Source organism: Rana temporaria, chromosome 2 (assembly GCF_905171775.1).
Source record: "Rana temporaria chromosome 2, aRanTem1.1, whole genome shotgun sequence".
Taxonomy (NCBI): Eukaryota; Metazoa; Chordata; class Amphibia; order Anura; family Ranidae; genus Rana; species Rana temporaria.
In genome coordinates, this window is record NC_053490.1 from 82,748,543 (window position 1) to 82,763,184 (window position 14,642).

A 14,642-nucleotide genomic window follows, 5' to 3' on the forward strand; every position below is an offset into this window, starting at 1 on the left:
CTTGCTTTACAATGACCAGCATTTGTTATGCTTAGTAGGTTTGTCTGGCCCTGTAGCTTTAGCTCCATCTTTCTGGCAATGTTTTTTTTTACCTTGATATCATGGCTGATTAAGCCAAGATCTTGTTTCTCTGGGTGATATGTTGGAATAAGATAAGCATACCTCCCGTTTTACATTATTTTTCCTAACTAAAGAATATAGTATGTCCATATGCAGAAAACCAAGAGACAGCAGTGAAGTTAAACCCCTGCTCTTTACAAAAGTACTTTTGGAAATTGTTACTGGCTTAAATGATTTATGCCTAAGTAAAATAGGGCTATATTTAAGTCTGTAAATCCTGCACCTACCTGGGAATTTATTCTCCAGTTACTTGAAATGTAATATGTATTTACAATAAAGCTGCATCTTTGGGCTGGCTGTTGTCTTAGCAATGAGATGATTTTTTTTTTTTCATAGGAGAATATCTCGGTATTATAAATAAAAAGCTTGTGCAGAGTACTGGTAAATTCTGCTTCAAAGTCCCATGTCTGGAGCTCATTTTAATAAATGCCATAGGCTACTATGTAGTGTGCAAAATCTAAATCCTAGCTTAATGGAAAAATATATTTCCTTTTTATAAGGAGGGTTTATTTTAATTCTCTGTGCATGTTCAGTAAAATGAGCAAACTTACTGGGGTGATATTTGGAAAGTAAAGAGAATTTGTATTTTCAAAAACTGCTTCTGTGGCACTTTCTGAGAGTACATACCATTCTTGTGTGCCCTGGGCCTTGTGTTTTTCTTTATCATACACCACGGGACACAGAGACAGTCATTACATAATGTGTTAAGGGTCACCAGCGGTGATTGGACACTGGCACAACCAATAGAAGACAGTTCCCTTCCATATAACCCCTCCCATCAGGAAAGTACCTCAGTTTTTCGCCAGTGTCTAAGGTGCTGGACGCGAGTAGGATGTGCTAAAGGAAAGCTCTGTCAATGAGACCCTCTGGGGGTAAAAAGAGCTATGCTTTTGGATCCATCCAAGACATTAAATAATTTACGCTAAAACTGAATAGGATCCGGGCCTCATGCAGGAGGCGTCCAGAACTTTCGCTACTTATGCTAAAAGTCCTGGTAAGAGTCTTTTACAAGGCCCATATCCCTGAAGGTTGGCACACAAAACCCGCCGTGATGGGTGAAGATTGGCACTGTCTGAATTTCAGCAGAAAATCCTGCAGCGGGGATAAAGGTAAGAGGAAAGGAATCCTAAGCTTAATCTTAAGGACCTTTCCTAATATTGAGTAATGTGTCTTCTCTTTTTCTGAGGGAGTAAAGAGCTGAGTTGTACTCACCATGCTCCAAACAGTGTCCGATCCAACGGACAAGAACACTTCCTCTGCTGCAGAGCTCTGCCATGAGAACGTCCACCGCTTCTCTCGTCTAGACACCTGGTAAGAATGCCACAGACATGGGCATGCAAGCATCAGGCAGGAGGAGGCTTCCCTCACCCCAGGACTGCCACCATTAACACTAGGTTGCGCGCACGAGGGCGCGCTTTATCGGTGAAGGGGAGGAGCGGGGTCGCGAGCGTGCACATGCGCGCGAGTGGGCATGTTGATTCGAAACATGGCACTCAATACAGGAGCCATAAAGGGACTCAAAGGCCGGCAGCTCTTTCCTTAGGACACAGCAGCATTACGGGGGCACGTAGGCTCTATGTGGTTGGTGGGGTACTCCCAAGAGAGACACCTACTCTATGCATGAAAGTGTGTGTTTAAGTTGCATACTTTATGTAGATTGCTAAGCTGAGCACAGTAGTATATGCGTTGTGGTACCTCGGCTTTTGCTTAGTAATATGTCTTCCCTTAGAAAGAATTCAGGGACTAAGAGAGACAAGAAAGCACCGCCATCTGAGACAAGGGGCTCTAGCCTGCCTGCTCGGTACCTTCCTCTCCTGTAATTTCTGACACACCTGTACAGGAGGAGCCATTGCCACTATCAGGAGTAGCAACTTCCCCGGTAGTACCTGGGCCTGCATATGTCACTGAGGACACTTTGGTGGCAGGTCTGGACAACCTAGAGGGGAGAATCGCTAAGCTAATCGCAAATTCCTCGCAAAAGGACAAGAAGCGAAGCAAATCTACTTCTGTGGTTCTAGATCCCCTTTCAGAAAAATCTGAGGAGGAGAAGGATGAGGTAACACCTGCAGAGGATAGGGATGAGGAGTCGGATGGATCAGGGATATCAGAGGAACCTTTCTCTGCTTCCCAGATGCTAAAGTCACAGGTGAAATGTTATGCTGAAACAGTGCGTGCTGCATTCAGGTTACCCTCTTCGGAGTTAACTGAATCGCATGTCTCCTCCCTGGGTTCATTAAAATCCCTGCAGGGTGCATGCTCTTTTCCGGTTCATCCCTTACTAGAAAAACAAATTTACGCAGACTGGCAACATCCAGATATGCGTTTCTCACCTCCTAAGAAGTTTTGACATTCTTTATCCTATGGAGGAAAAGTTTGCCAAGAAGTGAAGTCTGCCTTCTGTAGATGCAGCTATTTCTTGTATAAATAAAAACCTGACTTGTCCGGTGGATAACGTACAGGTGTTTAAAGATCCTTCGGAAAATAAATTGTAATCTTTACTAAAATCTTTGTTCCTTTTGGCTGGTTCAGTTGCCCAACCTGCTGTAGCAGCAGTGGGTATGTGTCAGGTCCTCAAGGATCAGGTAAAACAGGGGCTGAAGGATCTGCCTACGGAACAAGTCAAATTTTGGGAGAATTTGCTTAAAGCCTTATGTTGTACAATAAATGCTATGAGAGATTAGATTCAGCAGGCATCTCGCCTCACACTCCAGCTAGTGCATATGCACAGAATTCTTTGGGTAAAACATTGGTCAGCAGAGGCCCCATGCAAAAAACTTTTGGCCAGTTTCCCCTTCCATGGCGAATGCCTCTTTGGGGAGGATTTGGAAAAATATATCCAAAAGACTTCCAGTGGTAATACCACTCTATTACCAGAGAAAAAGAAAAACAAGTGGCCTTGTTTTAAGCGTTCTCGCTCCCCGCCTCCTGGTAAATCTACCTCCAGCCAGTGGCAACGGCATTTTCAGCCAGCCACAAAGGCTAAAGAAGACCAGGCCCAGAAAAACAAGAAGCTGGGGGGTTCAAAAGCTAACAAGCAAAACCCCAAAGCCTCTTTATGAAGAGGCGCCCCCACTCGGCCGAGTGGGGGGACGGCATTCGGCAGTTTTCAGCGGCATGGCAGACATAAATCCAGGACAAATGAGTAGTATCCACAGTATCCCTAGGGTACAAGCTGGAATTTTGAGAGATCCCATCTTCTCAGTTCCGAAGCTCAAGGCTCTCCAAAGATCCACTAAAAAGAGCGTCCTTCTTCAAAGGATTGGATCACTTGCTGTCTCAAGTACCCCTAAAAGACCAAGGTTCAGGTTTTTATTCAAACCTCTTTGTGATTCCAAAACCAAACGGAAACATCAGATCCTTCCTGGATCTAAGATCTCTAAATCAGTTTCTGAAAATTCGCCATTTCCGAATGGAAACTATTTGATCAGTGGTCGCCACAGTACAAGGCGGAGAATTTATGGCGTCTATAGACATCAAGGACACATATTTACATGTGCCTATCCATCCCGCTCACCAAAAATTCTTAAGGTTTGTAGTAGAACATCGCCACTTTCAGTTTGTGGCTCTGCCCTTTGGTGCGGCTACCACGCCCTGGGTATTTACAAAGGTACTAGCCCCTCTGTTGGCAAATCTGAGGGCACAGGGCATAGCGATAATGGCCTATCTAGATGATCTACTTGTGATAGATCAGTCAGGGGCAAGATTAGATCACGCTGTGCGCACCACAATAAAATACCTGGAGCATTTAGGATGGAATGTAAACCTACAAATATCCTCTCTACAAGCCCAAAGAAGGGTAGAGTATTTGGGCATGATCATAAACACAGCCCAAAGCAGGGTATTCCTGCCAGAGCCAAAGATCAAGTCTCTAAAAGACCTGATCCGCAAGGTCAAGGCAAAGAAAAGGCCATCTATTCGCCTTTGCATGAGGCTATTAGGGAAGATGGTGGCCTCCTTCGAGGCTGTCCCTTATGCCCAGTTTCATTCGATTACTTCAAGGCAGTATTTTAGCCACCTGGAACAGGAAGATCCAAGCACTGGATTTACCTATGGGCCTGTCTCCAAAAGTGCGCCAAAGCTTCAGTTGGTGGTTAAAAACCAAGAACTTGCGGAAGGGAAAATCCTTTCTCCCAGTCACCTGGAAGGTGGTGTCTATGGATGCCAGCCTAATGGGCTGGGGAGCAGTGTTAGAAGAAGCTTTAGCCCAGGGAACCTGGGCCAAGACCGAAGAGAACCTGCCCATCAACATACTAGAGATTCAGGCAGTATACTTAGCCCTCAGAACCTGAACACACAGGTTACAGGGCCACCCAGTTCGGATTCAATCCGACAATGCTACTTCAGTAGCTTACATCAATCACCAAGGAGGCACTTGCAGTCAGGGGTGCTCGGAAGGAGGTGAATCGGATTTTGGCATGGGCAGAAGACCATGTTCCTTGTCTCTCTGCAATCTTCATTCCAGGGGTAGAAAACTGGCAAGCGGACTATCTGAGTCTCAAAGCAGCTGTCACCAGGAGAGTGGTCTCTCCACCCCGATGTCTTTCTGGCAATATGCCAGAGATGGGGGACCCCGGATGTAGACCTGCTAGCTTCCAGGTTCAACAGGAAGTTGGTGGACAACTTTTGTATCCAGGACGAGAGATCCTCTAGCCTGCAGATCGGATGCTCTAATAATTCCCTGGAATCAGTTCTCACTGATCTATGCACTGATTGCTCTCGTACAGAGGCTACTTTGCATGATCAAGAAGGAAGGAATTCCTGTAATCCTAGTGGCCCCAAATTGGCCCAGAAGGCCCTGGTACGCCGAGATCATAAAGATGGCGGTAGGAAAACCTTGGAAGCTTCCGCTTCGTCACGACCTGCTGTCGCAGGGTCTAGTGTTCCATCCTTCCTTACAAAAGCTAAATTTGACGGTCTGGCTACTGAGACCCATATTTTGAAGAAACGAGGGATCTTGGGTCCAGTGCTTTCTACACTCATTAATGCTAGAAACCAGACTCCAGGCTTATCTACTATAGAGTCTGGAAGGCATATGTTTCCTGGTGTGAAGCCAAGAAATGGAATCCTCGGAAGTATGACATAAGTAGGATTCTCGCCTTTTGCCAGTTAGGAGTGGATATGAAATTAGCCCTTAGTACCCTCAAGGGTCAAATATTGGCTCTATCAGTCATCTTTCAAAGACCGCTGGCATCTCATTCCCTAGTTTGGGTGTTCATTCAGGGGGTAATGCGGATAAATCCGCCAGTCAAGTCTCCCTTGCGCCCATGGGATTTGAATTTGGTATTGTCAGTATTGCAAAAGCAACCTTTTGAACCTATTTGCCAGATTCCTTTAATTCTTTTAAGCAGGAAATTGGCCTTTTTGATTGCTATGTTCACCTTTTGTTACATGTTAACCCCATATTCAGGGTGTAACATGCTACAGATTCCTTTGCGGCTGTCAGCTTGTAGTTCTCAATGAACTGCCAGAGTGCTGTTGGTCGCTCAAGGTGGTTTATTGAGCTTCCTGTCAGATTTGAACTTCCTGCCCATGTGAGGTACAAGCAAACAGATACACAGGCAGCCTGCAAGAGCCTAAGATTTTACCCACGCTCGCAGGGTAAATAAATGCAAATTTTTTTACTCCTATAAGTGAAAACTCTAAGGCCCCATGCACACGATCGAATCCATTCGCTGAAAAATCCCAGCGAATGTGTTTCAGCGGATAGATCCTATGGTGTGTACACTCCAGCGGATCTGTTTCCGCAGATATTTCTCCCCTGGGATGGATTCCAGCAGATCGAATATTTGCTGACATGCTAAACAAATCTATCTGCTGGAATCCATCCCAACGGATGGATCCGCTGGTCTGTATAGACTCACTGGATCCATCCGTCCGAAGGGATCCCCCGCATGCGTCGTAATGATTCGACGCATGCGTGGAATTCCTTATATGACAGCGTCGCGCAAGTCGCCGCGTCATAATCGTGGCGACGGCGCGGCACGTCATCGCCAGAGGATTTCGGCGCGGATTTCAATGCGATGGTGAGTACACTCCATCGCAGAGAAATCCGCTGAAATCCTCGAGAGGATTTATCCGCGGAAACGGTCCGCTGGACCGTATTCGCGGATAAATCCTCTTGTGTGTATGGGGCCTAAAATACACTAACGTGAATCCCTGAGGAAGTCGCATGACGCAACGCATTGGGAGGAGCCGGTAACATCATGCTGTTACCCGGAATTAACGAGCAGCCATCTTGCTGGAGGTCTATCCCATTGTATTTCCCTATACTGCAGTGCACAAGTTTTGTGCACTTTTAAGCCAAGTACAATACGTCTAAATATATATATATATATATATATATATATATATATATATATATATATATATATATATATATATATATATAATATTTAACATATTTGTAGCAGAGTGTACTATATACTCTTCTTATTTTTGATTTTTGATCCTTAACATGATAGAGGATGGAAGTGGATTGTGAAGGTGTATATGACCTAATATCTCTTAGGTCTAGGTTTAAGCTGAGAGCATAGGTATTATGGTTATGGGGTGTGCATTCTCTGAGGATCTACATATTTAAAGTCACAGTGGGAAAATTAAGACATTGAAATAAGAAGAAGCATTAATGGTACATTTTGAGGATTAATAGGATAAACATATGTTAAATGGTATAGTATATGCGGACAAATTGAGTACATATGAATTATTGGCACTGCATTTTGTTTGATATACATTGTGAAGATTTAAAGGAGAACACACAGACACTGATTTCCTCTTTTTTGTTTATTTTGCATTGTGGTACATTTGGAGAAACAGAATACATATGATTGATTTTATGGACTAATTTTTAATATTTGTTGTTATTGTTTCTGGGAAGATTTTTAAGAAAAGTACATGGACACTTTGTTTTTCATATTATTCTTTTATTTTAGGTATGATATCAGTGAACATTCTGTTCTATATATTTGATTAAATTCACCTAGTATATTATGTTTGAGTACTGCGCTGCATAATTTTTATATATACGCTCTGTTATGGGGTGACAGCCATCTCCCACTTGTGCTACTCCATTGCCATCCTGTCAAATGAACTTCTGGTGGAGACGGAAGATTTACCCCCTCCTGACTAGACCATTTTTTGCTAAACAGCACTATGTTACTTTATTTGACAAATGCAACACTGTACCCAAATACAATTTTATGTTTTTTTTCCCCACAAAAAAAGCTCTCTCTTGGCAGTATTTGATCGCCACTGCGTTTTTTATTTTTTGCGCTATAAATAAAAAAAGCTCAACAATTTTTAAAAAAAAAACAATATTTTTTACTTTCCGCTATAAAACATATCCAATAAAATGTAAAAACGAAAATTTCTTGATTAAATTTAGGCCAATATGTACTCTGCTACAATATATACTTTTTGGTAATAAAAAAAAATCCCAATAAGTGTATATTGATTGGTTTGCACAAAGTTATAGGGGCAGATCCACAGAGATCTGCACCCGCACAGCGTATCAGAGATACGCTACGCCGCCGTACCTTACCTGGCTTTAGTTTGAATCCAGGAACATTTTGCGCCGTAAGTTACGGCGGCGTAGTCTATCTCTGGCGGCGGAATTCAAATTGGCGATTAGGGGGCGTGTTTCATTTAAAATGAACTGCGCATGCATCGTCCCTAAATTTCCCGCCGTGCATTGCGCTAAATGACGTCGCTAGGACGTAATTTTTTTTAACTTAGACATGAGTTACGTCCATCCCGATTCACCGACGACTTACGCAAAAACGGAAAAAAATGTCAAATGAAACGCGGGTACGACGGCCATACTTAACATGGCAAGTCTAACTATACGCCGCAAAATACCAGCTTTAACTATACGCCGGAAAAAGCCGACTACAGACGACGTAAGAGAATGCGACAGCCGCGCGTACGTTCGTGGATCGTCGGAAATAGCTAATTTGCATACCCGACGCGGAAAACAACGTGAACTCCACCCAGCGGACGCCAAAGTATTGCATCTACGATCCGAAGGCGTACGAAGCCGTACGCCTGTCGGATCTAACCCAGATGCCGTTGTATCTTGGTTTGAGGATTCAAACTAAAGATACGACGCGGGAAATTTGAAAGTACGCCGGCGTACTTTTTACTAGCAATGGTGGCGATCAGTGACTTATAGCAAGACTGCGATACTGCGGCGGACATTCGGACACTAGCTGACACTTTTTGGGAACCAGTGACACTAATACAGTAATCAGTGCTTAAAATATGCATTGTCACTATACGAATGACACTGGCTAGGAAGGGATTAAATGTGGGCCTAGCCAGTGTTTGTGTACTTTTCGTGGTGCTTTCTCTAGGGGAAGCAATAGATTTTTTTCCCTGCTTTGCGGGGAATTCATGACGATCGTCGGATGCTGCCGGTAATCCATTGGCCAGCATCCAGTGATCGACATCTGCTGTGTTTATTCACAGCACGGCCGGGTTGCCGGTGGTGTGCGTGCCTGCGCACCCCCTACCCAGAAGTGTCAGATCACATACTAGGTAGGGATCTGGCGCAACCGATCCCTACCTAGTATGTCTAGGTTATACAAGCGGTTAATGAGACTAGACACCCATTAGAATCAATTGGGTAGATTCACACACAATGGCCTAAAATTAGGACGGCCTAGCCTACTTTTTTTAGGCTACACCGCCGAAAATGATTTAGGTTAGAAGCAGGGCTGTGGAGTCGGTAGATAAATGTTTAGACTCCTAAATGTTCCGACAATATAAATTTTGTAGGAATCGGAGTTGGAGTCGGTGCATTGTTTGCTGACTCCGACTCTGACTCCAGGTACCCAACATTTCCTCGGAATCCGACTACAGGTACCCAAAATTTCCTCCGACTCCACAGCCCTGGTTAGAAGTGATTCTCAAACCACTTACCTTCAAATTTTCGGCGGCGTAGCCTAAAACGAGCGGGCGTAAGCGCGCCAAATTCAAATGACTGGGAGGGGGGCGTGTATTATTGAAATGAGGCTTGACCTCACGTTTTTTTGAAGTTTTTTACACTGCGCATGCGCCGGGCGACTACATTTCCCAGTGCGCATTGCGGCTAAGTAGGACGTACGGGCCTATTGATTTTGACGCGTACGTAAACGACGTAAATCCCGATTCGCGGACGACTTGCGCAAACGGCGTAAAAAATTCGAACCTCGCGGCGGGAATGGCGGCCATACTTAACATTGTTATTCCACCTCATAGGTGGAATAACTTTAGGCGGCCTATCGCGTACGGAAACGACGTAACTCGACGGTGTAGGCCCGGCGTACGCTCGTAAATCGGCGTATCCCCTCATTTACATAATCTAGGCCGGCCGCAATGGCAGCGCCATCTAGCGGCCAAAAGAAACATTGCAGCCTAAGATAGAATGGCGCAAGCCAGCCTATCTTAGGTATGTTTAAGTGTATCTCTGTTTGAGAATACACTTAAACATAGGCCGGCTTAGATTCAGAGTTAGGTTGGCTTATCTGTAGATAAGCCGGCCTAACTCTTTGTGAATCTACCTAAATATGTTTCCAAAGTACCATGAAGTTTCCTTATGTTACAACACACAGAAATCTGCATGGAACTGAATCTGTTTTCTGTACATCAAACTCATTTAAACCTCTTTCCTTCCCATTGGAGGTTTATGTCTCTAGTGCCTAAATCGGCTCCTTAGTGTCAAATCACATAGAGATGTATAAATTGATAAATCTTCCCAATTGTTTATGTAAAGATCTTTTGTCTGTCTTATTAAATAGGGAGGACATTGCTGATCTAGAGGAAGCAAAGAAGCTATTAAGAGAAGCTGTAGTCCTGCCAATGTGGATGCCTGACTTCTTCAAGGGTATCAGAAGACCCTGGCGGGTTAGTATAGAACTGATAACGCTGATATTTTGTTTTTAAGGTGTAGATACAGTAAAAGTGAAATATATATAAATATTTTAAAGATTAGTACACCCAAAATTTTTTTAAATTCAGTAATGAGAGGGAACTGGGTGCATGCCTTGGCTTGTCAAGTCTGGAATTTTGGGGCCGGGGTAGTTTCGTTGAGTGGGTTATATAGAAAGTATAGGTGCACATCGCTGCAAGACCTCTGCAAAGGAGTATGTGGCAGCCTCAGCAAGGGCTCCAACCAGGCCATGCCTCCAACGCATTTCGCTCTGCCCCGGAGCTTATTAATGGGGCTGATCGAAATGCTTTTGGGGCATGGCCTGGTTGGAACATTAGCTGAGACTGCCACATACTCCTTCACAGAGGTCCTGGAGTGATATGCGGCTTATGGGATACTTTTCCTGCTAGTTGGTTAAATGGGTCCTTATTAAATTTTCCTACTTACCTTGACCCTGTCCCCTTTGCCAACCATCATAAAAAATGACCGATTGGGAGGCTTAGAAGATAGTCTAAGGTTATTGCAATTAAATAAAGATTTGCATATACGTGAGGTGCCTCGACCCCCATTATGCTTTAGTTGTTTCGACATATGATTTCCCCTGAAGTTAACTGGTGCATTTTTTGATCATGTTCTGGTTAATAAGCTCTACTTGAATTGCCTAGATGTGTGGAAAGTTTACCTAAAGAGAATACATTCCTTTATCTTGTCACTAGGAGAATCCATTGACTAGCTCATCCCTTGACCTACTTATACTCACCTTCCCCATGATTTTATGGCCGCATTCTTTCTTTGCTCCCACAAAATACCCTGTGCGTCTGGATATGGAAGAGAGTGTGATCTGTTCCCGAGATGCAATGCTTGGGCCTAAACAGCTAGTCACCAGGCCCAGAAGTGACATCATCAATCTTGTGTAAGTTCTAACACCAATGATTACAGAGCTTACACAGGGTGCTAACTGCAAAGGGGGAAGGAGCAATGAGAGAGCACAGTGAAGATTGAAAGTGGGCCAAGGAATGGGTTTTAAAGGGACCCTGTCATTTTGCCCTGAAAACGGCAAACCTTCTTGTAGCACTTCTGTTAAAGGGGTTGTAAAGGAATTTTTTTTCCCCCTAAATAGCTTCCTTTACCTTAGTGCAGTCCTCCCACTAACACACAGCTCCTTTCTCTATCTGCAAAGTAGAGAGTGTCCTGACTTGCCTGCTTGCCCCCTCCCCCCTCAAGAGGCTTTCTCCACACCAGGGAGAGAGCCTTGCATTACGGTGTTGAGTTACAGACAAAAGAACGGGAAGTGAGCATTTCTCAGAAGAAATAAGGACATTTAAAAGCAAAATGGAACGATGAGGTAAGTGAAGGAGGAATGCACTAAGGTAAAGGAAGCTATTTAGGGGAAAAAAAAATCCTTTACAACCCCTTTAATTCAGATTCAGAGGAAAGTCCGCTTGTATGTGTTCCACTGACACATTCCTCTGCCTATATATATATAAAAGGATCTTTGCATGGCAAGTTCTTTCAGAACATAAAAACCACTAAACTTGCATAATAAAAAAAATAGCAGCTGTCTCGGGTTCCTACATGTACATTAACATAACTTCTTTGGACCCTGGTGAGCTTTTACAAGATAAATTAGGGCACCCACTTCTCAAAAGTTACTATTGGATTTTCAACATAAAGCCCAATAGAAGTTGAAGATGAAGGTAGACCAGGTGTATGACTTTCTCTGCAAAATCTGAGAATTGGATATTACAACTTCACTGGGGTTTGGGCCCCCAAGGCCCCATGGCCATTTATCAATGCCAGTTTAGGCAATTGTTTACACTAGCAGGTTTACCTAAGGGCTCATTCACACCATGTGCAGTGATCTGGTGTTTTTTTCCCATGCTGGTTTAATGCAGTTGACTGCAAGGGCATATAGAAAATAATGGTTTTCAATGTGACTTGTTCACTCAACTTGTCTGCATTTTAACACAACGCAAAGCACATGAACGCATGTAAATGCAACACAACACACCAAAACTGAGTAAAGATCTAAAAAGTTTAATTTTTAGAATTTTGAGCCATCCAGGGACCTGCCACTTCACAATTGATGATATGAAAATGCATAGCATCATGCATGAAAATGTCACACAATGCACATCAACACCACATACATTTTTGATGCTTAGCTGTAAATTGATGAATATGTTCAGTATGGTGTGAAAGGACCCAAACTAAAATTGGGTAAAGTTTTACATTTCTAAACCTATATATGAACCTACCATTGACTCCGATAGCGATTAGAATGTAATAAAGCATATAGATGAGTTAATGGATTCTCTCAAGCCTTGTACACACCACTAGTTTTTGGGTTGACCAAAAAAAACTGACAGCTCTGGTTGGAGCCGCTGTACTAACAATTATATTTTAGTAAAGCGATCTCCACTGCTGCTCTATTGTGTTCTAAAACAGGGGTGGCCTTTTAGAAGACTGCTGATCAGGAACCGGTCGGCAGACCTTTTTTGGTCATGAGCCTTTGACACGAACGACCCGCTTCTGTCGGGCCGGCTGCCATACACACAGGCCAAATGTCAGACGGTTTCTGTTGAACCGGCCAAGATTTGGCCCGTATGTACTAGGCTTTAGTGTCAGTGGAAGTTATGTATTTTCTCCAGAATTCAGTGGGATAAGTAATACTAGCTTTTAAATTTATTTTACCAGATTTGCAGTACAGGAATTAGAATAAAATATACTTCAAATGGTTTAATTTAAAGGGACATTACTATCTAACTAAATAAACTAAAATGTAAAAATGTAAAATGCACGTAGTTTAAGTTACTTTGCTGCATACAGTATTTCCGTCAGTTTAATAAACACTCTGTAGTAATAAGCTTATGTAGTTATATATTATACACTGGAATATTTATTAAGTGGCACCCAACTGCGATTTGCTTATTTAAATTATATTAGATCTGCGACTTTAGCACACAAAAAAAAGCAGTTTAAGCACAAGCTGAATTACATACTAGTAATTTAAAGCTAAAGCAAAAAGCATAAAAGACATGCCTTAATGCAGCATTTTATGCCCTAATAAATCATTAAAGCATATTTATGGTCCAAATTTTAAAGTCATATATTAATTTCCACATTGTACAATTATTTCTAGCCTACTCCTATGAATCTGAATGATCTTGAAATGTGTAAGCTGAACCTTATTAAAGTGGAACTACACTTTGTCAATCAACGTTGACTATTTTTAATCCTTATGCTGCAAGCATTACTAAATAGATAGGAGGGTTATTCTATTTACGGTACTTATTTTAAACCTTCTTTTTTTATTTTATTTTCATTTACTCAGTTACTTCCTGGTTTCCAGGCCTAGACAAATGTCATACTTTCCAGGAGTCTTCTGGAGGGGAGGAGGGGTTTTCTCAGCTAAGCACACCCTCCTGCCTGCATGCCTGTGCTAAGGGCAGATGGATTCCAGGAAGTAAATGCTACACGAATCACATGCCCTTACACAAGATGGCCACGGCCAGAAATGCTAGGGGGGTGTTTTTCAAAGTGATTTCTCAGAATAAAACACGGGTGGGTGGGTAAGTTTGCTTTGAATGTAAAAAATGAATTAAATGGTGTTTTTGGTTTGATCCTCCAATCCTACTACTACACACTGCAAGACTAGTTCTTCAGCCTGTTCTCCCCAGTCAGACGCCCTCTAACGTTGGGACTGATGCAGGGCATCAGTCCATTACTAGGATGTAGGGGAGCGCTGGCTGTACGGGGAGCAGAGGATAGGGTAAGTAAAATGGCTTTTGCTTTCCCTTAGGCCTCGTACACACCACCCAACATGTCCGATAAAAAGGGTCCGCGGACCATTTTCATCGGACATGTCCGCTGGGATCATTTGGTCTGATGTGTGTACACACCATCAGACCAAATTCCCCGCGGACAGAATACGCGGTGACGTGGCGGCGACGATGACGCCGCGACATGCGCGCACCAAGAAGTTCAATGCTTCCACGCATGCGTCGAATCACTTCGACGCATGTGTGGGATTTCGGGCCAGCGGACATGTCCGATGAGTTGTACTGACCATCGGACATGTCCGATGGACAGGCTTCCAGAGGACAAGTTTCTTAGCATGCTAAGAAACTTTTGTCCGCTGGAAACCTGTTCGCTAGGCCGGGAAACTGTCCGGTTGGCCCTACACATGACCGAACATGTCCGCGGAAACTGGTCCGACGGACCAGTTTCAGCGGACATGTTCGGTCGTGTGTACAAGGCCTTAGACATAAATAAGCCTTTAAAGCGGAGGTCTGCCTAAAAAATAAAATATTAAAAGCCAGCAGCTACAAATACTGCAGCTGCTGATTTTGAATAAATGGACACTTACCTGTCCAGGGTGCCCACGATGTCGGCAGCCGAGGTCGACCCGTTGCTCGGTCCTCGGATGCTGCCACCGCCATCCTCGGTGAGGGAATCAGGAAGTGAAACATTGCAGCTTCACTTCCCGGTTCACTACTGCGCATGCGCGAGACGCACTCCGCGTCCTCACTGGTCCCCGCTGTCTTCTGGGACCTGTGCGTTTCCCAGAAGGCAGTGGTGGGAGACGGGAAGTGACGTAGACCCCCGCAGATTC

At 43.7% G+C, this 14,642-nt stretch overlaps 1 protein-coding gene across 1 annotated transcript in view; it reads left to right on the plus strand.

The window, feature by feature from the left end:
* KATNAL1 (katanin catalytic subunit A1 like 1) overlaps positions 1-14,642 on the plus strand; it is a 178,216-nt gene that overhangs the window by 103,835 nt on the left and 59,739 nt on the right. Inside the window, exon 6 of the mRNA XM_040340465.1 lies at positions 9,897-10,002. Within this exon, the coding sequence (XP_040196399.1) occupies positions 9,897-10,002 (106 nt within the window). The remainder of the gene's footprint in view (positions 1-9,896; positions 10,003-14,642) is intronic.